Source organism: Antedon mediterranea, chromosome 8, assembly GCF_964355755.1.
Source record: "Antedon mediterranea chromosome 8, ecAntMedi1.1, whole genome shotgun sequence".
NCBI lineage: Eukaryota > Metazoa > Echinodermata > Crinoidea > Comatulida > Antedonidae > Antedon > Antedon mediterranea.
Window position 1 is genome coordinate 21,847,632 of NC_092677.1, and position 27,753 is coordinate 21,875,384.

At 35.8% G+C, this 27,753-nt stretch overlaps 1 protein-coding gene across 12 annotated transcripts in view; it reads left to right on the forward strand.

The window, feature by feature from the left end:
* LOC140057257 (uncharacterized) overlaps positions 1-27,753 on the forward strand; it is a 150,748-nt gene continuing 122,995 nt past the window's right edge. For all 12 annotated transcript variants that reach the window (XM_072102833.1, XM_072102828.1, XM_072102832.1 and 9 more), the window contains exons 1-3: positions 1-251; positions 6,194-6,294; positions 6,707-6,771. In XM_072102833.1, coding sequence (XP_071958934.1) covers positions 81-251; positions 6,194-6,294; positions 6,707-6,771 — 337 coding nt within the window. In that variant the 5' untranslated portion in view covers positions 1-80. The remainder of the gene's footprint in view (positions 252-6,193; positions 6,295-6,706; positions 6,772-27,753) is intronic.

Genomic DNA, 27,753 nt, shown 5'->3' on the forward strand with positions numbered 1-27,753 from the left:
TATTGACATACAGAGAGGAGCTGAGCTAGCAGCAGACTGTCAACTTACAGGAAAGTTTTTTATGTTGGTCATTGTGAAACATGGCGACAAGTGGATTAGAACTACGAGTACAATATTTGGATGATACCGATCCATTTGCAAGCACAATATTCCCAGAACCCACCCGGCCACCATGCTATGATTTTAATGAATATATTCCCTTGATCGACCAAATTGGAGGAATTCATAGACTGCTAAATGCACCTCACAAAGTAAGTACCTTACACCCATACCTCCATGCTCTAAGCCTAGTAAGCCTAAAGCTGCTAAGCTACCTGTACACTGCAGAAACCCCTGCCGCTGGTGGTGTTGTCAACAAGCTAAGCATCGCCAAGCGTAACTAAGCTGCTGTCTGTGTGTCTGGGTGAAACTTGAAACTATTGGGTGTGGGTATATATAAAATAAGCTAATTTTTCTCTTCCCAATCAGTTATGCCTCGTTCGTAGCCCAGAATGGTATTCTTATTTATGTTGCAAGTAACTTAGCGATGGGGCGACTTGACTAGCATCCATTCTAGCTAGGGGTGTCACGACACCTATTAGATCACACAAACTAAGGCCCTAAACTACAGTAAGACCTTGTATTGTAAGACACAAAAACTAAGACCCAGGCCTAAGGCTGATACATAGTTCCCTTTCATTCGTTCCCTTGTATTTTAATTCCAAATTTGTTAACCAACTTTATCCTGAATAAGATTATAAATTCTAAGATGTACGGTAGTTGAAAAAATAATTTCTAGACCTATAATAGCTAATTTTGATATTCTAACTACAAGCTGTTACTGTACTGTACATACTGTATTAACAACGATTTCACAATAATTATGCTATACTTCTTACCCAAAATTAATCATAACACAAGTGTATATACTCCACTGGCGAAAATATTGAGAGTTTAATTTCTGTTGTAAAAAGTAGTTTAAAATTATATATTTATGGTAAAAAGCACCAGGGCCAATCAGAAGGGCATAATAGTTGCAGTGGCGGATCTAGCGGGGGGCGTATGGGGCGTACGCCCCCCCCCCCTATTTTTTAAAGATTTTTTTGTGAAAAAAATTAAATAGATTTTAAAAACACGTATCGTTTCGACGGTCATCAATCACCGATGGTTTGCACATTTTCATAGTGAAAATATACGTCGGAGCACATCGTCAGCTTGATCGCATTCCACCAAGCATGTACGTCGACATCCTTTGTGTACTATCAATCTCTAGCATTACCAACGATCATTCACAGTTAAGTGTAAAAGGAGCAGGTTGATAAAAGCCACGTGGTGAGCTTGGTCGCGTTCCACTAAGCAGGTCGGCATCCTTTGTGATCGTAGAGTAGCTCGGTACCTCCAACGATCAATAGAGTTGATGAAGCCACATGGTCAGTGCTACTATACTACGCGCCCATTTATTAAGTACAATAAAAACAAAGGCTAGGACTGTATAGTGCCTATGAAAATTATCCCATTAGGCCTACATTTTATTAAAACGTATTACTATTAAAATATTAACAATGCTGCAGCATTTCATGACCCTTGTTGTTTTATTTGCTTTCCCGTCGATGATTCTCATAAACAAATCGCGATGACAAAAGAGGTGTTTTGTTTTTTTCAAATCTCTAAATATAATGTAATGATGATCGAGCCGGACCGCTAATTTTTAAACGATCGTTTAAACCAGGTCGTTGAATATGCCGTGATTTTAATTGTCAAAAACATGATGTCAGTCGATGGCTCGGAGTTTCGATAAATCTCGCGTCGCATGTGTTGCGTGGTGGTGGAAAACACTCTCAGCAAGTTTGCTTCATTAATATGCATGAGACTCTTTGACGACCCGCTTTAACGTGACGTCATTTTACTTCAGCTGCATGCGAAGGAGTAATCACTGCGATCGACCCGGCGAGCGTGTAAGAAAATAATACCGGCCTAGGCTAGGCTAGGACAAGTTTATAAAAGCTGAAAAACATTGTCGCGTTGTAAAAATTTAGATGTAAAGTACAGGCAAGTTGTTAGCTTGCTTTTGGTACCCTAGGTATCAGCTGCATGTTCCACATGTCGTAATTTGCGAGCTTTATTTAGAATGTTTGGTAAATGACATTATGAGATGTTTGTAAATTGTTTTAAACGACTTACAATGCGCTATTTCAATATCCTGGATCCGCCCCTGATAGTTGGATAGTCCCTTCAACACCTCCTTCAACTATTTAGCAATTCGGTGAATAAAATTGCACGGCTAGTAAATTATTGAACAGAACAGAACACTTAAATTGAAATTGAAAGATCGATATCAAGTGGTTTAAAGGTAGCGGTTTTTAATAGACATTAAAAACCTAAAGTATTTGGTTGAAAAGCGAAATTGAAATTTTGGTTTTGTTTTATACTCTGTACAAATTTATAAATAATAATAATGTGAGAAATTTGCAAGTTGAAGAAATTTTATGCAATGACATGGGTGTCGGATATTAGCAAGTTTAATATCCTGCTTTGGATTACTGTACTTCTGTATGCTAACTATAAAGGTTCCCAAGAAGTGATAATGTACTGTAGGATCAATACTATTGTGGTAGCCAGGGCCAATCAGAAGGGCATGAGAGTGCACATTTGTATCCTGCATTAGCATACTAACTAAAAAACAGAATTTACAGAATTCAACTGTAATGACTGACGTACATTATTTTCAACATAAGTGCATGTCTCCATGTTATAGACAAGGATGTGTTGCAGTAGATAATCTTGAGTTGATTGTTAAACTTGCCTTACTGTAAACTTGACTGTGTTTATACAACACCCTAAATTTGAACATGTCTTTAATTTTTAGCATGTTGAAACCCCACAAAAACCTTGCAGTTATACAGTACATTAAATCGTAATACCATGTTATCCCGTAGTTCATTATCCTAAGTTGTATATATACTCACATATGAATTAATATAAGTTTATTAAGGATTTTAATAAGGGATGATTTTTTAGTTTATTCAGTTATCGATTTTTAAATCTGTTTTTGAAATTAGAAAAAAAATGTTTTAGAATTATGATAAAACTATTTTACATTTTGCCAAATTATGCCAACATTTGATTAGCTTTAATGTTAAGTCCTAAATCGGTTAAAGTAGGCAAAAAAAACTCAATTATCTACTAGATTTGGTCAACATTTTTCAATCAATACTGTTACCAATGGTGTCACGATATCTAAATGTAACACATTTTTTACTAACTATCAAATTTCAGAGCAACACCCTTTATTTTTTTCTGTCACTAATTTTAAATTTAGATCCCATTTCATCAATTAAAATATCCATTACATTGTAGAACTCCATGGCTGGAAGAGAATATTTGTGAATAGGAAATTGTGATTTAAACTGCTGACTTATTTAGCATTTACCTATACAGTAATTCAAAATAATTCTATATAACGTTTTGCTTCATATTTTTTTTTTCTAACTTTTTAAAATCATTGATTGATAATAATAATTAATTTGCAAATTGATTATATTTATTACAATATATTATCGTAGTGGAAGTACCTTAATCGGGGACTTTCCTTGTGATTCAGCTCAAACACTTGAGGGCAACCCCCTTAAGATTGTTCTGCGACCGCCCCTGAATTTATACAGTACTACTGTAGTCAAAGGAGAATTTAAATATTTGTGCTATACTGTAGTAACTTGTAATTATTTTAATATGTTAAAATTTTAAATTTATAGTGAGAAAATTATTTCAAGTATTAATGAACATACAAATTGCTAACATAGGATTATTGTAACTGAAAGCTTTATTGCCAACAATTTATTTAAAGACCCATTCCCTACAATTTTTGTAAAAATAATGCATACAGTATATTACTGTACTTTAAAAACATTAAACCAGGTCATTCCTTGTCTTACTGTAAATGTACGTTTTATGGTAAATTATGATAAAAAAAAGCGACAAACAATGCACTACCTAAGTAGCTCACGGTGAGTGTCCTTTCGTTGGCCATCTTTTGTAGACCTAGCTGGTAAACACCGGTATGTACAAACATCGTATGAGAGCTATAGGCCTAGCCTGATGTTGTATAGTTACTGCGTTAATTATCTTTCTGTTTTTGACAGACTCCGTTGATACAAATTGGGGGAACCTAATATTTTCGCTGAAAAGTTAGGAGTCTTCTATTTGTTTTGGCCTCACGATCGATCGGTGGGTGAATTACAGAAGAAAAACAAAAATATCAATCCGCGCGCAATGCATGTTGGGATTTATAGCGGGCCACTAAAATGATTAGAATCGTCTTATTTTCCACATTAACAATTTAAAGACGAAAACAGTTATCTGAATAGGACCATATAGTATTTATTTTTACATTAAATGTAGTTTGTAACCTTAAATTACAGTAGATCTGAAAAACGCCTTGACCCTAACCTTTTGTAACATTTTTCAAAATGTAGTTCACAAATAACAAAATGTTTCAAAACAAATTCAATTGTCGACAACCTATGGAGATACATACATACCCTGGGTTGTGGGTCAAAGTTCAGAAGTGCCATTTCTGTTCATTTGTATTCTTACAGAAAACGCATCACCCACAAATGTGAAAACAACCGTAAATATGAAAACAACCACAAATGTGAAAACGCATCACCCACAAATGTAATAAACAGCGCCCACAAATGTGAAAACGACAATCGCCCACAAATATAAAAAAAAAATCAAATCAAATTTAGTGCTAGACTGAAACAATTTTGATAGAGTTAATATATATATCATGTGTATTGAGTTGTTCAATAATTGTGTATTCAAGATACGTCTGTTAGGGTCGTCGTTAACACATTGGATTATTACCATTTGCTGGTCGTGTGCGCGATATTTGCATGTTAACTTTATGTTGGTTTAATGTACGTAATAGTTCAACACGATATTTGTTATTTGCTGCGCGCGTGCACGGTACTTCTGATCAAGATCATGGCCACATTGTTGTGTGTGGTTGTTTCATTTCATTTAATTATTTATTTGGTCTATTTCAGTACATAACAAAAAGAAACTAAAATTGGGTAGACCAGGATCAACCTAAGTGAACTGAATCACTGTAGCTGAGCTGGTTGACCCAACCCCAAAGTCAGTTTACACATCAAATTCAAAGACAAAAAGACAAAATACAGTTATTACAGCGAATCAAATGAATATGAACTTTTCTAATGAAGGCTGATGGGCTTTCTAGTTGGCTTACTATTATGTATGTACAGTATTGTTCCAAGTCGATGTGTGATGTTTTTTGCATCGACTTGGAACTACTGTATATGTATATAATAGTAAGCCAACGAGTTAACATATTAAATATAAAAAAATTAATTTCGACAATCAAACAAACTACGACATTTTTTTGGACCGTTAATGTACACAATAATTTATATTGAAAGTAAGAAGAGTTTTGGAATTTTAGCTATCAATACATGTACTGTACATTTTAGAACCCACTGGTGTCTGCTACTAGATATTTGAGGAAGCCAATTGGTCAATCGTAAATCATATAAACTACACATTTAATGTAAAAAAAATATACTAACTTTCTTCATCTTTAATAGTCCAGTAAAATATCACCTTCACCATTGTATAACGTTAGTAGTCAATGAGATTCTCACCATAGGTTCTAAACATTATGGAAAGATCATTTATTGATGTTGCGTCGCGTAAAAGTTAGGATTTGCGGAGAAAATGAAGTTTTTATACACAGTTTTTGCTTCCTTTCGTCGTTGTTTGTTTACATAAAAAAATGACGTCATGAGGCAAAAGTGAATAACACACCATTGTCGACATTTGCGTTCGTATTAAAAAGTGAATTTTAAATTTACGAATATGGTATTAATTATCTGTATTACATTGTATTATTATGTATCACATATACAGTATATAACAATAATTGTAGGGAATGGGTAAAATATCATTTTTTGGTTTAAAATAATTGATAAAAATACATAGCAAACCTTATTGAACCAACATACAAGTGATTGAATTATGTAGTATACAACTCACTACTAAAAACCCCTAAAACATAGTCTATATAGGTTGGCAGGTCTGCATTCTGTAAAACATGTTATTTTCAATATTTTATAGTAATTTGCCTTTGGATTTATATATTTATATATGTTATATTAATGATTAATTAGTTGTATTTTATATTGTTTTGTTTTAGCTTGAAGATTCTACATTGCAACTGTCTCATAATGGACTATACCTAGATTTGGAATCATCTATTGATGAACAAAGAGATGATTTTGAAGGTTTTCAAAAGAGGTACTGTAACTGTATGTGGTGTGAAATGATACTAAAACTGAATTCCATTTTTCTGTCCACTTTATAACAAACTTTTAATTGAATTAAAATCAAATTACATTCACTACAACAATTTCCTTGAATTTGGAGGAAACCCATACACATTGATACTGTAGCTTTGCACATTATATTTTGTACTAAATTTATTGATTAAACTTTAAATCCTCAATTTAAAAATTACAATTAAAATGAGGCATTTATGATAATTTGTAAATTACAATTTGAATCCCACTAGAAAAATGTTTAGAACCCTAGTCAGATGCTTACACTGAGCATGAACAGGTTTGTATTCCTGTGATAAATATCAGTCCAATTAAAATGCTTTGGCTAATTAGAACAATAAATAAGAAGTTATGTATATTTTCTTTTGCAGTGAAGGAAGGAAGAATTCTATTCTGCTGCGGACACAGCTGTCTGTTAGAGTTCATGCTTGTATAGGTGAGATTTTATAGTGATACCAATTTTATAAACTGTTAAAACTGTGTTTTAAGTTGGCAGTGTTAAATTCAAATTTAGTAAAAATTAGTTTAAATTCAAAATTAAATGAGCAAATTAATTAATGCGCGGATAACCCAGACTCTTCAAAGTGACGAGTTTAAATCTAGTTTTCTGTATTTTTCTTTCCTTCTGGCCTTGTCCCACTTGTCCCTAAAATGTGTAAATCAGAACATCATAACTTTGTCAACATATCGACATTTACATGAAGTTGTGCACCTTTTTGAATGACGCCAGAGTTACGTAATTAGGTTTGACCGCAATTTTATGAATTTCAATGATTCATCATAGACTAAAAAGCAATTTTTTATTGAACTTTGTGAAAATTTAAGTTCATATTAAGAGCAAGTTTTCTGTGGATTAAAAATGGCATGTTTAAACAACATTTTCTTCAGGTCATAATGGCATAATCTTGTTCTGTGCACAATATTTTATAACGTGAAGTTTGCTGTGCAACTCGTCAAATCTAGTTATGATTATATTTGTTTTTAAACAAAATAATTTGATTTGATATTAATACCACAAATACTTTTTCATAATAAACAAAACCTATGCAATGATAGCAATATGAGTAATAGCAAAGTTATAGTACTTCCTATTAATTATTCATTTCCTTTCTCTATGTCTTCCTTTTTCACATAAAATTTGTAATTTTGTATTTTTAATGTTGTTTGCAGATCTTGTTTTTTTTAAGGTTCTTACATGCCTCAATCAGTATTTACAATAATAACATAATTCCATAATCCTTATTGTAATTTTAATTTTTAAACCATAAAAGAACTTTTGGTCTGGTTCACAATAAACATCCACAAGATACCAGAAAATATTGATTGATTGAATTGACATTAAATAAGTATAACTTTTAATTCATGTCCCTGTAGTATGTTGTAGGGATAGACAATATTGTTTTGGACTTTGACATGTAAAGTAGTAAACCAAAAGATGTTATTGACTAAAGCAGCGTTCCGAAACCTTTTTTGACCGCGACCCCATGATCCTATTTTGTGAATTTTCGTGACCCAACATTGTGTATGGTGGGACCTCCCTTTGCAAAAAAGCTGAAAACGTATACGACGTATACGGATCGTATACGATTTCACTGTTTACATTATTTCCACTCTGTTGCTCCACAAAGAGTTGGCGTCGTATACGTTTAGCATACGTAACGTATACGTTGTTTATTCATGATAAGAATATCGTATACGAATCATATACGAACAAACTAGGCCATTTTATAAATTATAATAGCAGCAATGAGTAGAATAGAGCTAAATAAAACATTTAAATTGTCATTACAACAAATACGTACGTAGGCTCTGGCCTAGCTAGGGCTAGCTAGGCCTCTAGCTAGCACCAGCCATTAGATAGGCCTAGTCTAGTAGTATTAATTATTAGTAGGAGCTAGAACATAAGATCATATTTATTTCTATATTTATTAGATAGCCTAGGCTACCGATAACATTCAAACAACGTTTTTCGCAAGTAAATAAAGTACGCTAAACAGGTATACTACTAGGTAGGCCTAGAAAAAACAAGGGGCCATTTTCACAAATCGACGATGTTGTTTGCAGTTTTCCTTTATAAAATATGACAGAGGTCAGTAAGTGCAGCCGCCGACGACGACCGAGCGTCGCTCGGTTGCCTACAGTTCCAACTCGTGGTCGACTCGGCTCCCTGGTGGCCAATCATGCATATCATCGGGTGAATCATCGGGTTCGTCGTTCTCAATTCGTCACGCCACGTGCGAGCTTTGGGTGGTCAAATTACATCGTTATGTTAAGCGATATTATTCCGCGACGTGTGTTGTAGCAATGGAGATGGAGTAACAATAATTCGGCAATGCCGAAGAGGAAAACCATGACCCAAAACAGAAGTAAGGTCATTATAATAATTATTATTTAACGATGAATACATTCGGATTTTGAATACCGTATATTTCGGTGTATAAGTCGCACTTTTGACACGCAAATTTGACCTCCAAATTAAGGGTGCGTCTTATACACCGAACATAAATGCCTCACCACACAGATTGTACATAGGCCTAGGCCTAGGCTATCGTCACCTCGTTTGCTAGGCCTGAGTAGGCTAGGCCTAGCTACAGTAACTAACTAACGTAACGGCAACCTGCTTCTGCCTAGCCTAGGCCTAGTTTTCAAGTAATTTTAGCATGATGTTATACTAAATATGATGAAAAGATTTGTTCATTATGGCGCTCCGATAAAATGTCATTTGTAAACGTTTACGTCGTACGATTGGAATAGTATTTATTTATACAGTAGTTATACGCACGATCGCCGTACCCCAAGCGCAAGCCCTTCTTTTGGTGGCACATGGTGTACGGTATTCGACTAGTATGTTCTCCAGGTGATTATAGCATGGACCTAGCGTACACACTTCTCGGATACATAGATACTAATCGAATACGATTGTCCGTGAAAACGTGCGCCCTCTCGAAATGATCGAGCGAGGCTAGCCCACACACGTGCGTGTTACACACACGGTCATGCACTCGATGTTGCGGCGAAACTCATGAATAACAAGTTAGAAAGAACTTGTTGAGGCTGGGCGCGGCTGAGCCTAGGTAAGAAAAAACCTAAATAAAGGACGCCGTTGTAGATATAACAAAATATATTATCACAATAATATTGATTAAAATTTTAAAAAACAATGTTTTGATGAAATATAAGGTGCGTCTTATACATCGACGATATAAAAAATACCGATATTTTACTCTCAGTTTAGGGGTGCGTCTTATACACAGGTGCGACTTATACACCGAAATATACGGTATATATAAATTGTATGAATTATGAATTATATATGAATAAAAAAAAAAACACAATTTAAGTGGTGATAGTAAATACAATTATATCGAATCTCAATTTATTCCCGGTAGCGAACAGATTGAATTGCTTTCATTATTTCTGCTTGGTGATTAAGAAATCATAAAACATATCTTTCTATATTTTCATGGTATTCCAATAATTGTTTAAAAAATAACTACCCTCAACTTTAAATAACAAATTAAATAAGTCTACTAAACATTGTTGATTTCCCATGGACCCAACAATACCCCAACTATTTCATTAATAATTGTTTATTTGTAACAGTTTATTTGAAATCCTTGTCCTTTGTTAATTCAATTGTGTGACAATTAAATTAGATTGTACATGCTTATGCTGTATATTATGTAAAAAGATGATTCATGGTATATATCAGATTCTTAAAAAAGATCAACACTTTGAATTCTTAAAATGTGTTCTATATCTTTATTTGGAGTTAGACTCGTACTACATTCATTAAAATGATAAACAAATAGCCGGCAGGCGTGTGTACAGAGGGGGCTTATCAATGATGGCGGAAAAATGGGGGCGTAGGGTACCATTTTACCAGGGAGATGTAAAATAATTATTTAACAAACATTTAACTGGTTGGTTTTACTGTGTTCGCGTACAATTTATCATTTGGATTTTTTAAGTTATATGTAGGTTATGTTAAATTGTATTTATCAGTGACAACTCTAGGAAATTTACAGCAATTAGTTCTGTATGCCTAAAATAGTAAAATGCTCTAAATAAAAACGTCAGAGCTTCTTTTTTGTATTTCTGGCTGTTGAATGTTTTGTTGGCACCCCCTAACTCTGCAACGATGATATCCATAATGCATCGTATTTCCATTTCACCGTTGTTGATATACTACTAGCTAGAGTAGGTTATTAAAATAATACAATACGGTATAACCAAATATAATATATGGGGGAAAGCTAGCTAGCTTATTTTCACAATGAGTGTACCACAGACTCTTTTCCTTGGCGTATTTTCCCCAGGCCTAGTTAACTCTTAGTTTACTAGAGCTGCTGCAGTAGCTATATACTGCATATTCGATATATACAATTACAATATGCCTATAGCCTAGCTAGCTAGAAGTCATCGAATTTACTATCTACCTGGGCCTACTGTAAGGCCTACATCCCATTTTTAATTTTTTTTTATGGTGAGTCAAAACCCGTAGCCAAAAAATCAACAATGATGATTGAAAATGAATGAAATCTGATCCATCCATGTGATGCATGCATGCAGCGCACATAACACAGGCACGTTTTGGGCGAATTTATTTGGATCATTCCATATATATAATAGGGAGCCACATGTATTCTACATTTTTATTAAATCGTAATTTATGGATTTTACTTACTCGTTTTAAATTTAATATACTGCGGGCCCAATTTAATATTTACTTATTTATTTCCAAGTACATTAATATTATTTAAAGCACTTTCAAATTAATAACAGCACATTTTGTGTGATTCACTTATTAATGGAACATACAAAAGGTAAAGAAATAGCAGAGGGGATAAACAAGGCAGAACAGCCTGGGTGGGTTTTTATGCTTGCTAGAAAAACAACGTCTAGTAAAATACAGCACTAAATTTTCATTCGCGAAAACTATGAACTAAATCATCATAGGGAATTTAATGTACATATACCGACTGAAAAAAAACCAAATTGTACATTAATTATTGAAGTCAAGAAGATGCTCCTGCGATCGTAAACGTATGCTATCGTCGTCTTGTAAAAAGAGGGACAGTCCCTTTTCGCTTGGTAATACGATGCAGTTTGTATACACGCGTCGTCGTATACGGATCATATACGGATCGTATACGGAGCGTATAATTAGGAAATTGTTTATAAATGATCGTATACGGTTCGTATATGTTTATTATGCGGGCAGGAACTTCCGAATTGACGTATACGTTTCGTATACGAAGTGGACTTCCTATACGAAACATATACGAAACGTATGTAAATCGTATACGTTCGTATACGGTTTTTTTGCAAAGGGCTGTAGCAAATCAAATTTAGTTAAATGACATCCCTAGATGGCTGGAAATTGTACTCTCGCACGTAAAATCATGATAAATGGCACCTCTAGTTGGCTGGAAATGACATTCTAATAATAGCGCGCTCGCAATTGGCAAAACAATCGTAGCCTACTTTTTCCGCCGGTAAACATATTTGTGTTATTGCTAACGTCAAGGGGTTCTCCCGAACCATAAAGATTTCCCCTGGCCTGAACAACATCGCTATGAGTGTAATTTGGGATGGACCTGTTTATATTGTTCTTTCTATTATTCTAATGTTCATTATAAAAGTTCCCACCATCAAAGTTCGCAGTTTTTCAGTCAAGTTACCCACTCATTTGCAAACTACAGAAAAATAGCGTTGTAGAACCAGTTGGTAGGTTATTAAATCCACGTCCTAAAAGGGGATTTCCCCACTTGTATATTAACATGAACTATGCGGCAAAAGCGTCCATTGCTCGTCGTCGATTCCCAATTGTCTGTACGCTACAAACTCACTGTGCGTCAACATTAGGAAAATCTATAGATGTAAAATGTAATCAGTGTTGTAGATTCTACGTGCAAAGTACAGTGCCAGTTGTACGTTCTTAAGTCGCGACGTATCAATTCAAGTTAAATCGCAGCAGTACAAGTTAAATTGCGTCATTTTAAGTAAAATTGCATCAACTTACTATTAGTTAATCATTTTTTTTAAAGACGAAAACTACTCAGTAGTTATGTCAGATATTTTTATTTTTACATATCTTGATTATTTATATGATTGAATAAATAATAGTATAAACCATGCGAAGATCACAATTAATAATTTGACACAATAATTCAACTAAAATGTTTGGATAGACTTCATTATTTTTATATATAAATATACAGTACAGTATACATAATATTAAATACCGGTAGTTATTTATTTACTTATCTCAATACATTATTTTTTTTATTCATTGAATGTCACAATCAATGTAATAAAAACAAAATGTATTGAATTACAGTTTAAAAAGAACTAGATGTTAATAAATAAATAATACTAAATAATAGGTAATAAGATAGATAATTAAAGGAAACAGCATGAAACATAAACAATCTTGATATAGTATGTTTTGAAACATTTAGTTTTTTCTTGCATTGGCCGACTTCATACAGAGACAGATTAGTTACCATTTGGTATTAATAAAGACTAGGCATTTGACATTTACTGTATTTATGTTATACTGTACCATTGGTACAGTATACAGTAGTAACAGTTATTTATATAGTAATAGTTATTTATAAGTTGATGTCTGTAATCTCAAACAACCTTTACTGTTTACAATCAAAATGTCTTGTATTTAAGTAGAGGTGCACGGAACATGCATTTAAATATCTCTACAACATTGGACATTGATGGATCAATTCATGTGCTCCTGTATAAGGTATAATTATGAATTATTATTATCATAAAGTTAATTAAGTTCAGTGCACTTGGTTGGTCATGGAAGCCATACAGTTCACTGGTTATGATGAATTTGGCCTGGAAAAGTAAATGTAAAAATATTTAAAGATTCCACAAAAATGATTATAATTTTAATATTACAATTTGATTAAGAATATATTTTAATAAATGTTAAATGCATTTTATTTGCTTACATATTTACTTGAAACCATCTTACACTTTTCACTTCCAGTCGATACTTTAGAAAGATAAACCATACTGATACTCCTTAGTTAGTTGTCTCATTCCCATTCCTAATACCGTACTGGAAAAAAGAAGTTGCATTGTTTAACTACAATCAATTATAATTTTTTTGATTTTCATATTTCATTTTTAGGAATACAGTCAACTCTCCCAATACCGGACTCTCTGAAAACCAGAAACTCTCCCAATACCAGACCTTTTTTGAGGACCAAAAGGTCCCAAATTTATTTTTACCATTAAAAACACATTCCGAAAACCAGACTTTCCGGAAAACCAGACTTATTTGGCCGGCCCAAAGGTGTCCGGTATTGGCAGAGTTGACTGTATCTAATCAATTTCAGTGTAAATAGGTTTTTTTTTCCGCGCCGAAGCTTTAGCCAGCAATGTCACAAGAGGACATTACTCATTAAGAAGCTTTATCATCGCGGCCTACAGTTTTGGGAATTTGTGAACTCGACTATAATTTATAGGTCCCAGCTGCTGGACCCAAAAAACGACTGGGAAAAGAGAGTCTATGAGGGCTCACAGTTGAACAATTTTGGATTCTCGTCCTTTGATTGGTTGACGCGAATCAACAGACTGTGGAAGAATTTTCTCACTTGTACCACCGTGAAGTCATGTTGTCTCTGCATGCCTACAGGTTAAGGTCATACACACACACAGCACATTAAAGTTCAAAATTGACCATTTTTAAATGCCATTTTTTAATTAGTAGATTAATATTTGTTGGCAAATAATACATTGTTGGAAAGGTACACATGTCTTTCAAATGCTGTTGAAAATTAGCAGAAATATCAATTATTCAATGAAATACAACCAGATTACTAACACCCACCAAAATGGGCATGATGTGATTTATAATTAAATTGCTATAATGTTAGATTTTGTGTATTTTTGCGATTAACCAATATATTTTGTTACATGATAACAAAAACATATTTTCTATAAATTATTATACTGTATATCTGAAGAAATAACAACTTTTTTGTAAGAAATATTTCTTGTTTATGATTCACTTACCAGTTGATACTTTCTACAAAATGAAAACATAATCCATGTTGTCTGTTGTCATTCCTCCTATTGTATGCTCTTCTGTAGGCCTATAATATAATGGGAAAATACAAGTTGCATTGTTATTAGTAATAATTAAAAACAATTAATATAGGCTTCTACTTGAAATTCCTTTTATTTCCTTGGTGTTTTTACATACAAAACTTTGCATGTGTTCCGTAATCGACGCCATGTTGTTATTGTGTACAGGCTTTTTTATCAAATCGTAAATATATGTCGCACTAAACTTTCGATGAAACTATATTTAAATCAATATTTTTTTTTAATATTTTTTTTTTATATTGATTGTTTTAAGATTTTATGTACTGTAAGTAAGTATTTTATATTCAACTGAGTAATAATTTGATGAATCAATAATATTTTGAAAAGGTCATGGGTCAACACAAGTAAAAATAAATTTAAAGTAACCAACTAAAGGTTTGGTTAGAAATTGATTTTGGATAAGATTGATATGCTGAATTCACAAAATGGCCCTTAATGATGAAAACAGCTTGTGACTAGTTTTATTATCATGAGAAAGATATTTGTGAAAATTAAAAAATGATTGAGATTGACTCATAATTATTGGTGTTATGCATCAGAAACAGACCAAAGATGATAATGTCTCTAAATACCTCTTTTATACCACCGAGCTTAGAAAACACCTGTGTTATGTCCGAATAGATTTCCCTTTCACACTTAATTCATTAACCCAGGAATGACACGGGTTGCATGTATTTACAAAAAGGGGTACCAGTCACTACTTTATGATCAAAAAACCATAACTCTGTAGGTCTATATCTAGTATCTGTCTACTGAGACCACAAGTGGCTGTGTTTTTACTTCCCTAGGAGATATAATCAAATTCTTATTTGGGTTAACTTTAATCTCAGCTTGATAATAATTTAAAATTCACAATAGAATTCCAGTCTATGTGAAATGTACTTATTATGATAATGCATATAACCTTATTGATTCTGTAAGAATCTTTATTTATTTATTCTGTCTATTTTGTCTTTCAATTATCTTGAGATCAATTTCACGACTTATTGAAATCACGTTTGTAATCATATCTTCACAAGCATATTTTACAGTATAAACCAAATTTGGTACTCACAAATTTCAGGTCATATTTCATCATATGACAATACAATGCATACCGCATAAAGCATGCGTACACATGCTTACAATTTTCAAAATTTATTATTTAAGAGTATGTTTCAGGCAATTTTAAACATTTAAAATTTGCCATGAGTGCGCATAATTTTGCGTTAAAAGGTAATGCGCACCCTTTTTTCCTGATTCCTATTTTACAACGGGTATTGCTAAACCCCGCACACCCCCGCAAACCTCCAAAAAAACATAGCAAACCCCACCAAACCAACATAAAAGTGATTGAATCATGTAGTGTACAACCCACTGGGTATATCCATGTAAAAAGAATATTAAATTTCTACTGTCAACTACTTATTTTTGGGGTAAAACATTTATTTTTCTGTATAGATTGCACTGCATAGTAAATACACGAAAGAGGAATCTTTCTTCAACAGTTGTGTATGGCTCGGTGGTCTGTGCTCTCGTCTATATAGCGTTAGGTACCGAGATCGAGTCTCACCTTGGGAGACGAAACAAAATAAGATTTATTTTTATATCCGTATTGTTTGTTCAATTTTATTTCTTTGTGTATAGATTATTATTATATAAGATTGTAATTTATAATGAAACAGTAAAAAAAAAAAACTTGTGTCTTTATTATTATGTAACAAGGGTGGTTTATGACATACGCGGAGGGATATTCGAACGGAATGGCTATTGTATTTGCGGTAGCAAGATCCTATCTTCATATATTATAAATAATTAAAGATTCTGACAAAATCAATCAAACAACATATATTTTAAAAATCAATTATCTTTATTTAAATCAATGCATATATATAACCTATAATTCGTCATAGTGACGAATTAAATCTAGTTAGTTAGTACAATATTTCCATATTCCATAAAATAAGCAATCTGTACCTTGAAATGTCCCCCTTAGCTGGGGGCCAGGGTGAAGCCAAGGGCCGCCGGTGGGGCGAATCCCCTGGAAGCATCGGTGTTTACCGTAACCCGAGGCCGTTTTAATCAGATTTAGGGGAGGCAAGTTTTGTCATTTTGTTATGGTAGATAATCAATTATTTCATTGGGATTTTTGATGGTGATCCACCAAGGTCGCTTTTCGAAGAACTGTTCCGAAAAATGTTAAAAATGAAGGGAAAGTAAATAAATATGCCTATTTATCATAGTTATGTAATAAACATACATAGTGAAAAGGCTTATTTTTGCGACCATTATCGTATAGTTTTGATGAAATTTCTTTTTTTCTAAGCCAAAAAAGTATTGTTACATACCACTACAGTTTCAACCTTTCATCGTCGGTCATTGTCAGGTGAATGAGCTAGCCGAAGCTAGTTCGTAGCATCGGTGGGTATTTTCCGATGACATGCGCCCTCTGTGGTGTTAAGAGGTCTTCTCCGGGGGCCCGGGTTCTCTCTGTTGGTGTAGAAGAAGAAGGTCGTCATAGATGTGTGACAGCTCGTATGCTCCTTCGTCTCTGTTCATGGTGTGTTTCTTTCTTCTGATCCAAATGGCCTCTTTAGTACTCTGGCTGACTCCTTGTCCAAGATCTTTGTATTGTCCCAATCTGGTATATGGTTGTTGATTACCATGTGATCCGTAATAGCAGACTTATGGATCGTTGCAGATGTTGAAGCACGAGCTGCTCTGGTACGGACACCTCCTGCTGTGTTTGTGATGATGTCTGTCTTGTGTTCCAATACTCTGGTTTGAAATGGCCTGCCTGTTTCTCCTACATATATTGCACTGCAATTACTGCATCCGACCTGGTACACCACTCCGCTTGTATCCTCTTTCCTGATTTTATCCTTTGGGTGGACCAGCATCTCCCGAATTTTGTTGAAAGGCTTGTAGTAGGCATTAATGCGATGTTTTAGCATAGTTCTTTTTATCCGTTCAGATAGGCCTTTAACATATGGGATGCAGACGTTCCCTCTTGCTTTGGATTAGTCATCTCTCTTTTCCTTCCCTTTATTCTCCTGTTGTTTCTTTTTCCTTTGTTCTTTTACTCTTTTGATGGACCAAACTGGGTAGTTGCATGCTTGTAGGGCTTTTTGTATGGTGTTCATTTCTGTTCTCTTGTCATTTTCGGTGGTAACAACGTTTTCACATCTCTCCATCAATGTACGGACCACACTTAATTTATGTTGTAATGGGTGATGATAGTTGAAATTAAGGTATTGATTAGTGTGATTGGCTTTTCTATAAACAGATGTAGTGATGTTGCCTTGTTTATGTACTGTGAAATGGTATAGTATTGTCTGTCATGAGTTCGTGAGTGAATTTAATGTTAGCCGAGGTCTATGTTGTTGATGTGATGGTTCATAGCATTAACGGTGCCTTTGGGGATGATTGCCAGGATGTCGTCGACATATCTTCTCCAGAAGCGAGGCTTGTTGTCAGGTGTGGCACTTGAGATAGCTTTCTCCTCCACCCATTCCATGTGTTGTGGAATCGGTGAGAAATAATGAGGTGAACACGTTGTTGCAATATGTTGTCTTTATTAGATTTATTATTCAACAACTGTGTTGGGTTGTCTATAAGAACAAACAAAATACACTAAGTAGATAGTTCTGTAGTCAACAAATACTTCGAAACATATGATAATAAAGAATAGTACGACTACCCCCTCTATAGTAATAGAAAGACGTAGACACTCGTACGCCGACTCGACTTAAACGAAGTGATAACGTCAAGCGAGGCCTAGATATATGAACTTTAACAACAATAAAATATATAATATTTAAAGGTGTACACAACTCAAAGACTGCCCCTGCAGACTCCTGGCTAAACATATTAATAAACGATTATAATTAAAACTCACCCAAAGGGTTTCAAATAACAAATAAAGATGATTACACTGCATGAATATCTCACACGATACCAAATTGTATATGATTTCGTTCAGCCTGCGTATTGTACGCGCACTGCCACGCAACTCACAAATTGAAAACAAATGACGTCATGACATCCCAGCCCCCTAAAAAGTGACGGATGGTCACAACTAGTAACAAAGTCTACAACTTTAAATGTAACAATGAAAAGTTCATAAATGTCAATTACACTTTAAATCATCAATCACAGTGGTCGAACATCATCTGATCCACATATCACTACATGTCTGAACGTTCGGTGCTCTTCATTAGCATGATCAACTTAGTAACCGGTTTCTTAGCATTGATACCATCTGCAAATCTTATGTCAACAATCCTAACAAGGTCATCTTTCCCTGGATAAACTTTACTGACTTCTGGCATTTTCCAACTACCACGTTTCTTCTTCTCACCAATGACAAGCACTATGTCACCTTCCATTACATTCTCCATTGATTTCTGCCATTTAAGTCTTGGTGAGAGCTTATGGATACACTCCATCCATCGGTGCCAGAAACCATTCACCATAGAGTTACAAATTTCTCTCCGTTTTCTCAAATTTCCATGGAATTCTTCACACGGTACTTCCGGACACTGTAAATCACCTCTTCCGATCAGGAAATGATTAGGAGTCAACGGCGGATGATCCATAGGCGATGATGACTTGGCCGTCCAAGGTCGACTATTGATAAGACCAGATATCTGACAGAACACCGTCTCCCATTCAACAAATGTTAGTCTGTCAGCTTTCACCAAATGTCTCATGCCTTTCTTCACCTCTTGAACCATGCGCTCAACAGCTCTTTGGTGATGAGGTCCACCTGGTGGTCCAAATCTCCACTGCACATTATAACGTTGGCATTGTTCTCGTATCTTCGTCTGGTCTAGTCTCAAATTCAACTCATTTATTGTATTGTCAGCCCCTCTGAAACATGTGCCATTGTCACTCACCAACAAAGATGGTGCTCCTCTGATGCTTACAAATCGTTCCATTGCTTGTAGGAACGCTTGGGTAGTAAGATCTTGGACACAGGTTAAGTGTACAGCTCTAGTTACGGCACACGTAAAAACTGCACAATATCCTTTTGTGGTGGTATTTTTGTTCAGTTTAACGTTAACTGGGCCCAGATAGTCTACGAGTGTGGAACTAAATGGCGGTGAGCATGGTTTCACTCGGAAGTCTGGTAGGTCAGCCATCTTCTGCTCTATTGGCTTCCCTTTGTGTCTCCTACAAATAGTACATTGTCGTACAACTGTTTTTGAGATGTTGGTATCCCCAATAATCCAAAACTTCTTTCTGACCTCTGATGCGGTTCTCAGGTGGCTCCCATGTAAAGAGTGTCTGTGTCTATCCCGAACAATCAGTAAACTGATATGGCTTCCCTTCGGTAGTAGGTAAGGGTGTCTTATGTCATACGACAGTGGTGCATTCTTAATCCGTCCACCAACACGGTACACTCCTTCTTTCTCATCGAAGACTGGATCTAGCTTCATGATGTTGTGATCATTGAAATTTATCTCAGCTTGTCCCTGTCGGATCCAAAGCAACTCAGCTTCCTTCAATGCATGCGGTGAAGGCCACTCAGAAATTTGTGAAGTTAACTTCTTTAACCATTGGTTCTTTGGTAACTGCTTTAAGGACACAACTCTTGCTGTGACCATCTTAAGTTTTGGCCAACTAGAAAACTTGGTGGGATCAAGTATTCTTTCAAATTCAGGGATAGCCTTTATTTTGAGTGTTAGTGTCTTAGCATTACGGACATGGAATTTCTTTTGTTCTCCATCTTCAGGAGCTACTTGAACATTTGTCGGAGTTTTAGGCCAAGAGATTGGTGGTGATCGTAGGAATCCTGGTCCATCGATGACTTGCTTCATATCGTCAATGTTTCCTCCTCTTGAAACAATATCTATAGTGTTCTGGTCTGATGGTACAAAGGCAATATCTTTGATCGGGTCAAATTCAGAAGTGATCTCACCTACACGGTATGCAACATACGATCGGAAAGATTTAGATTGACCTCTCAGCCAACTGATGGCAGTCACACTGTCTGTCCAAATCTTTGAATAAACTATGTCAAACCTCAAAGCATTCTTTACAGTGAGCATCAGCCTTGAAAGCAGCAGAATTGCTTGAAGTTCTTTCCTGGGGATGCTTGATTGTTTAAGTGGTGTGAGTCTGGCTCGGGCGCACACAAACGACAAATAAGCTTCAGTTGACTCTTCATGTGACCACCTTAGCCAAACTCCGATACCCATAGCATCTTCTGAAGCATCACTTGCACCATGCAGAGATACTTTTGGTAATGGTCTTTTTCCTCTAAATGGCTCTGGAATAAGACATCTTGGAATTTCTATGTCACTTGCTTTTTCAAGGTCTTTATTGATTTCACTGAGAATAGCACAAAGTTCACCTCTCTGGTTAAGTGGTGTATCCCAATCAATTTTTAGTTGTCACAGTTTTTGTAACAGTGTTTTCGGTCGGACAAGGATACCGGAAAGCATACCGAATACGTCATAGTAAGAAGCGGTTTGTTTCAGAATGCTACGTTTAGTTGGGATTATACCTTGAATTAGTTTTACCTCTTTGACCTTTAGAGTGTCGCTCACAAGGTCCCACTTTGTTCCCAAAGCTGTTGCAGCAGTGGCGTCTTCTGATTCATCACACATATTCCTAACGTTGGATTGCCATTTCCTGATATTGAAGTTTCCTTTCTTCAGAGTCTCAATGAGTTTAGACTTTAAGTTGTCAGCCTCATTAGCATCAGTAACTGATTCATTCAAATCATCCATGTAAAACTGGTCAGTAACAATTCTTTCTAATTGTTTATCACCGGGTGCATGCTCGGATACTATATGCCTCAAAGTCACAATAGCCGCAGTTGGTGATGGCTTGTCACCAAATGTAACAGTCGTCAACTCATACACTTGAATTGGATGGTTAGGATTCTCTCTGAACACAAATCGATGAAAGCGGGCATCATCAGAACTGATTTTAATAGCCTGGAACATCTTACTAATGTCGGCAATTATACCAACTTCGTTTTCTCGGAATCGTAGGGCAACATCAAAAAGATCTGTATTAACATTTTCTCCTTTATATAAATAATCATTTAGAGAATGGCCTTGAAATCTTGCCTTCCCATCATATACCACTCTCACAGGTGTTGTTTTAGATTCTTTGGTTACGGCAAAGTGTGGTAAAAACCACATCTTCCTTCCAGCCTCTCTATCTCTTTGTAGCTCTGCTTCTGTCACTCGACGAGAGACACCTCTTTTCAGTTGATCTCTCATTTGTTCGCAATACACTTCCCATTCTATGCTTCTATTCTCAAATTGCTTTTCTAGGCTCTTCAGTCTCTTCACAGCATACCCATAGTTATCTGGAAGGTCATTTGGTGCCCTTTTCCAAGGCAATCTAATTTCATAAGTTCCATTTGGCAGTTGTTTCACACTCTGATCAATTGCTTCCGTTGCCTTGCGGTTTGTAAGATGTTCAGAGCATTTGCACTTCTTTGGTTCTAAACCCATTGTCTCAATGCCAAGAAAATCTTCCATTGGTCCAACTGCAGACACATTAACATAGTTGAAGAGTGCTGATGTGGTGAGTTGCCCTCCTTGGATAAACCATCCAAAAGGACATTTCACGGCTACAGGTTCATTGATACATTCACCTCGGAGGTACTCTTCCCAAATCATTAAGTGTGTGTTATCGACACCAAGCAGTACAACAATAGTTGGGTATGGAGCAACTTGTAAATCAATTTCATTTAGATGACTGTATTGTTTAAGCTGTTCTTTGTATACTATAGGAGCATCTCTGCAGGGTTCGTCTATTTCTGTGACGGTGAGTGGACAAGAACATGTACCATTTACATCTTCAATGTAGCAATTCAGCAATCGTAGTTTCTTAGTAATTTTCTTACCACCAACCAGACTCAGATCGTGTTTTTGATAAACATCTTGATTAGTAAGTGGAATGAGTCCCGATCTCAGAAGTGTCGCTTGGCTTCCACCATCCAATCAGATACGCACTAGACGGCGGGTTTTGCCACATCTCAGGTACCCCATAACAGTAGGTAAAGTCACTTGTAATTTACTTTCTCCATTGTGGGTGACCATGCCTGCCTGCTTAACAACTGTGGTTGGATCCGCTGGTTGAAATGGTTGAGCATTGCAATTAAGATTGGGTTGATCCTTTCTTTCATACAAGACAGGACAAACAGCCGGAAAGTGAAGGTTACTTCCACAAGATGGAGTTCCACAAGGTGCGGCAAATTGACAGGAATTCTTATCATATGGAGGTTTACCAGCAGAGCAATTGTTGTAACCACATCTAAAACAGATTCTGTTCTTTTTCATCACTTCATATTTCTCCTTTTGAGACAAACTTCGAAACTTGTTACAACTCTTTAAGAAATGAGTATTCGCAGTTGGATGCAGTGCACACTTGGGATTTCTATTGTAGTCTGACTTGTATCCTTCTCCATTGTGGGTGACCATGCCTGCCTGCTTAACAACTGTGGTTGGATCCGCTGGTTGAAATGGTTGAGCATTGCAATTAAGATTGGGTTGATCCTTTCTTTCATACAAGACAGGACAAACAGCCGGAAAGTGAAGGTTACTTCCACAAGATGGAGTTCCACAAGGTGCGGCAAATTGACAGGAATTCTTATCATATGGAGGTTTACCAGCAGAGCAATTGTTGTAACCACATCTAAAACAGATTCTGTTCTTTTTCATCACTTCATATTTCTCCTTTTGAGACAAACTTCGAAACTTGTTACAACTCTTTAAGAAATGAGTATTCGCAGTTGGATGCAGTGCACACTTGGGATTTCTATTGTAGTCTGACTTGTATCCTTCTGCAGATGACACTACAGCAGCATTTGAAGCCTTCTTTGACGATGAAGATGATTCAGTTTCAGTCATGGGCATAGCTTTCTCAAGTAACAATAATTGGCTGTACAGCCATTTAACCAAGCCAGTGAGAGAATGACCTGTGTCGTTGTCCCTAACGCTTTTATAGTAAGCTATTCTGTGTTCTTCTGGTAACTTCTGTTTTATTTGGCTCAGCATGATTTTGCTGTTCAATTCTCCAGATAAACCAATGGTTTCCGCTCTGGTTTCAAACGTTTGAAGGGTTTGGACAAAACGACTCATGGCTGGAATGTTGATCTTCCGTCTGGTAAGCTTCAGTTTGTTTAAGTCTGCCATTGTAATTATTTCACTAGTTGTTGAAGCTGTTGTGGAATCGGTGAGAAATAATGAGGTGACAACCCAACACAACTGTGTTGGGTTGTCTATAAGAACAAACAAAATACACTAAGTAGATAGTTCTGTAGTCAACAAATACTTCGAAACATATGATAATAAAGAATAGTACGACTACCCCCTCTATAGTAATAGAAAGACGTAGACACTCGTACGCCGACTCGACTTAAACGAAGTGATAACGTCAAGCGAGGCCTAGATATATGAACTTTAACAACAATAAAATATATAATATTTAAAGGTGTACACAACTCAAAGACTGCCCCTGCAGACTCCTGGCTAAACATATTAATAAACGATTATAATTAAAACTCACCCAAAGGGTTTCAAATAACAAATAAAGATGATTACACTGCATGAATATCTCACACGATACCAAATTGTATATGATTTCGTTCAGCCTGCGTATTGTACGCGCACTGGCACGCAACTCACAAATTGAAAACAAATGACGTCATGACACCATGTATATATTAGCGACCAGAGGTGACACAGGACTGCCCATAGCGATACCAAATTTCTGTCTGAAGTTGATATTGTTAAAAGAAAAGTATGTGGTGGTTAGGACAAATTCTAATAACTCTATGATGTTGTCAACGTTCACGTTTGTTCTTTCTTTTAGACCTCCACCCACAGACAATCTTTTTCTTATAATTGTCAGTGCCTCCTTCACAGGTGAAGGTGAATAATGATGTAACATCAAAAGAAACAAATGTTTCGTTTGGGTCCAGCTGAATATCTTTTAATGTTATTAACCAATTGCTTGGAGTTTTCTACATGGTGTTCTGTATTTCCCACCATGGGTATTAGTAGATCTGCCAAGCCACGGGACAGGTTATAGCAAATAGACCCTGTGTAGTCTATGATCGGACGCAGGGGCCAATTAGGCTTGTATCTTGGGAGTACAGTACAATCTGGGGGTAACCTCCGCTGTGGGGAATAATAGATTTTTCTGGGTACGGTAGGTGTGATCTTATCCTCCTTTTTTAGTGCGTTGAGTTTTGCTGTTAATTTTCTCTTGTGTGTGAGTGTTGGGTTATTTTTGAGTTTTTCGTATGTCTGTTCATCTGAAAGCATGGTGTTGACCTTTTCTAGGTATTCTGTGGTGTTGATTACAACCGTCGCTCGACCTTTGTCAGCCGGCAGGATCATGATGGTTTTGTCCCTTTTTTAGGTTGTCTAATGCCCTTCTTTCCTTAGCGGTAATGTTGGATGGATGTAGTTTTTTGGACCTTACAATGTTAGTGATTTTCGCTCTTAACAAATCACCTTCTGCTTTAGGGACTAATTTACAAGCCATATCTGTAGCGACTACGATGTCTTCAATGGGCTTGTTTTTATTGTCAGCTACTGCGAAATTGAGGCCCTTTGCTAGCACAGTGGTTTCATATTTACTTAACGATTTATTAGATAAGTTTACGACCCACTTTTTTAGTTGCTGTCCACTTAAATTAACACTCTTCTCACTATCTGTTCTTTTCAACTTATCTAGCCATACCTTCAGTTTTTGTTGATGACGTGTACGTGTTCGTATGTATTCTCCTTCCTGTGATCGTAGTAAATGATCGTGTATAATCTTCCTATCCTCATCCTCTTCTCTAGCGTTTTCGATCTGACGTGTAGTTTCCCCCTTCAGCCTAGCAATATTATTTGAGGTGAGGTTGATTGTCTCATTCAGCGCTTTTGTCAACTATCTCTCTGGCCCGATTTGATTTTATAGGGCATTTTATCATATGCGAGGACTTGGTGGTATGATATCTTCTTGTTTACATCTTAATGTGAAAAAAAGATGGTTCCTTTCGCGCGAAACCTTCCTCCCCAACTTTTCTTCTTGGCGCACGGTTTTGACACATTCTTGTCCGTATTTCGTTCGCAAATGTTCAAATAACTGACGATGGTCGACGATGAAAGGTTGAAACTGTAGTTGTATGTAACAATACTTTTTTGGCATAGAAAAAAAGAAATTTCATTAAAAATAATCATACGAAGCCAATTATTTGAACATTCATTATCATATATTTATATTACTTTATGTTTTAAGAAAAAATCGTGTAAAATCGGGTACAAAAGTCGGGGAAATCAGTCCTTGGTCCATGTATCCATGCAGTGAGTACCATTTTAGGAATTTTCTTTTCTCATGAAATATGATGAGAGGACATTGAAAAGAGAAGAAACAAAAGTGTAAAATAATATCCAACTAATTTATTTTCAAACCGTTTTCTCAAAAAGAAATTCTATATTTTGGGAATTTTGCCTTAAATCTTTCAACCACGCTCGTCAAGTTTGCTTCCTTGGTCACGATGTATTCCAAGTGTCATGAGGCTGTCCAAACGAGCATTTGTCATTGTTGAACGTAAATCATTTTTTATTAGTCTCATTGAACTAAAATTGTGTTCGCCTTCGGCTAATGAAACAGGCAAAGCGCACGCCAGTAAACTGATACGCTCCAACTCAAAAAAAGCTTCCATCAAATCTTCTAGATATGTGTGTAGCTGGAGAAGAGATCGATGTCGCTGTTCTGTTGATTTACGTCCCAATAGATGTTTGAACGTAACTAATTCACTTTTAACAACATCGGTATCTGCTCTAAAAAGCTGAGCAAATTCCATAAGTTGGTTGGTTCAAGAAACGTATTAGATGTTGGACACAACGATGAGATGTTTTTTTTCACTGAACCTTCTGTTAAGTTCACTATCTATTAATTTATCAATGACTTCGAATACATTGTGGACGAAAACATTGAATCCATCAGTAGCACTCCGTTCAATATTACTTTCAACATAGTATGCACGCAGAGCAGTCGGTGGTGCAATTGTTTCTGCAGAGTCCCAGAATTCCTGACACCTTTCTCTTATCCGACAGTTATTTATTTCATCTTTTAGGTGTACCAATGAGGTCAACAGCGTGTGTCAAGTCATTTGATGGTGTTTGAAGAACATCAGATGCAAACTTAGCTTTCGATAAAACATGCCTTAGTACAGACAGGTATCGTAGGAACCGACGATCTCTCTGTAGCAAATAACCAGTTACTTTAGTAATACAACTGGAATTACTGTCATTATCAATAACATCATTAAGAACCTCGATTACTATTTCCACATGAGGAAACTTTCCCTCTTACCAAATTTCCAACTTTTGAACCAGGTTTTGCCTATAAGTTGTGTACTTGATAGTGACAGCCTTAATGACTTTACTCAGCATGTGACCCCATTAAGTGCTAAATGGATTAAAGCATGTAACTATGGCTATGTTCAGACCTATGGTGTTAGACGGTTTTAGCGTACAACGTTACTAGCAAGGTCACATTACAAACCGCAGAGAAAAAAAAACGGAAGTGCGTCATTCAGGTTGTTTCTAGTTGCATAGTCATGTACTCTTACCCACTTGTTTTCATCATTATTTCCACTGTATATAGGCCTAGGCCTAGATCTTAGCCCTACAATTATGACTTTTGTCGTAAATAGAACATACAGTACCTCAGCATTTATTTTACAAAAATATAGTAAAAAACATTTTCCCCAGGTCTCGTGTTGTTAAGAAAATAAAGCAGGCCTCCTAAATGAAGATGGAGACTGTGTTAACCACATGGTGGAAAAAAATTAGTGTGATTAGTCCAGTCCAGTTAGTTTGGTTGAAAATAACCCTTAACTTGCTAATAAAAAAGACACAGCTTCCCTCTTGTTTGTTTACTGAATTTTTTAGGAGTTAGGGGGTTTTTAGCTTGTCCAGTCTAGTCTGCCTTGTTGTATATTATATATGAATGAGTGACTTGATGTTCCACGCTAGTTTTTAGCTTGAATGAAATGCGTGAATGGCTCTTAGCTAGGCCTAAAAGGAGACGGGATTGTAGACACTATGTTTAAATACAAGGTGCATTTATTTATGTCATTTGTTAGAAAATATAATGGTAATCAGTTGATACATGTAGTTTGTAGCCTAGTTTATTTTAACAGTTGTATTTGTAGCCTAGTTAGGCCTTATTTATTCTGGCCTTTTTGTTGTTGAAATCCATCTCTCACACATTGACGATACAAGATGTCAGCCTAGGTCAAACCTTGTTTCGCGTCATTACAGGAAACGTT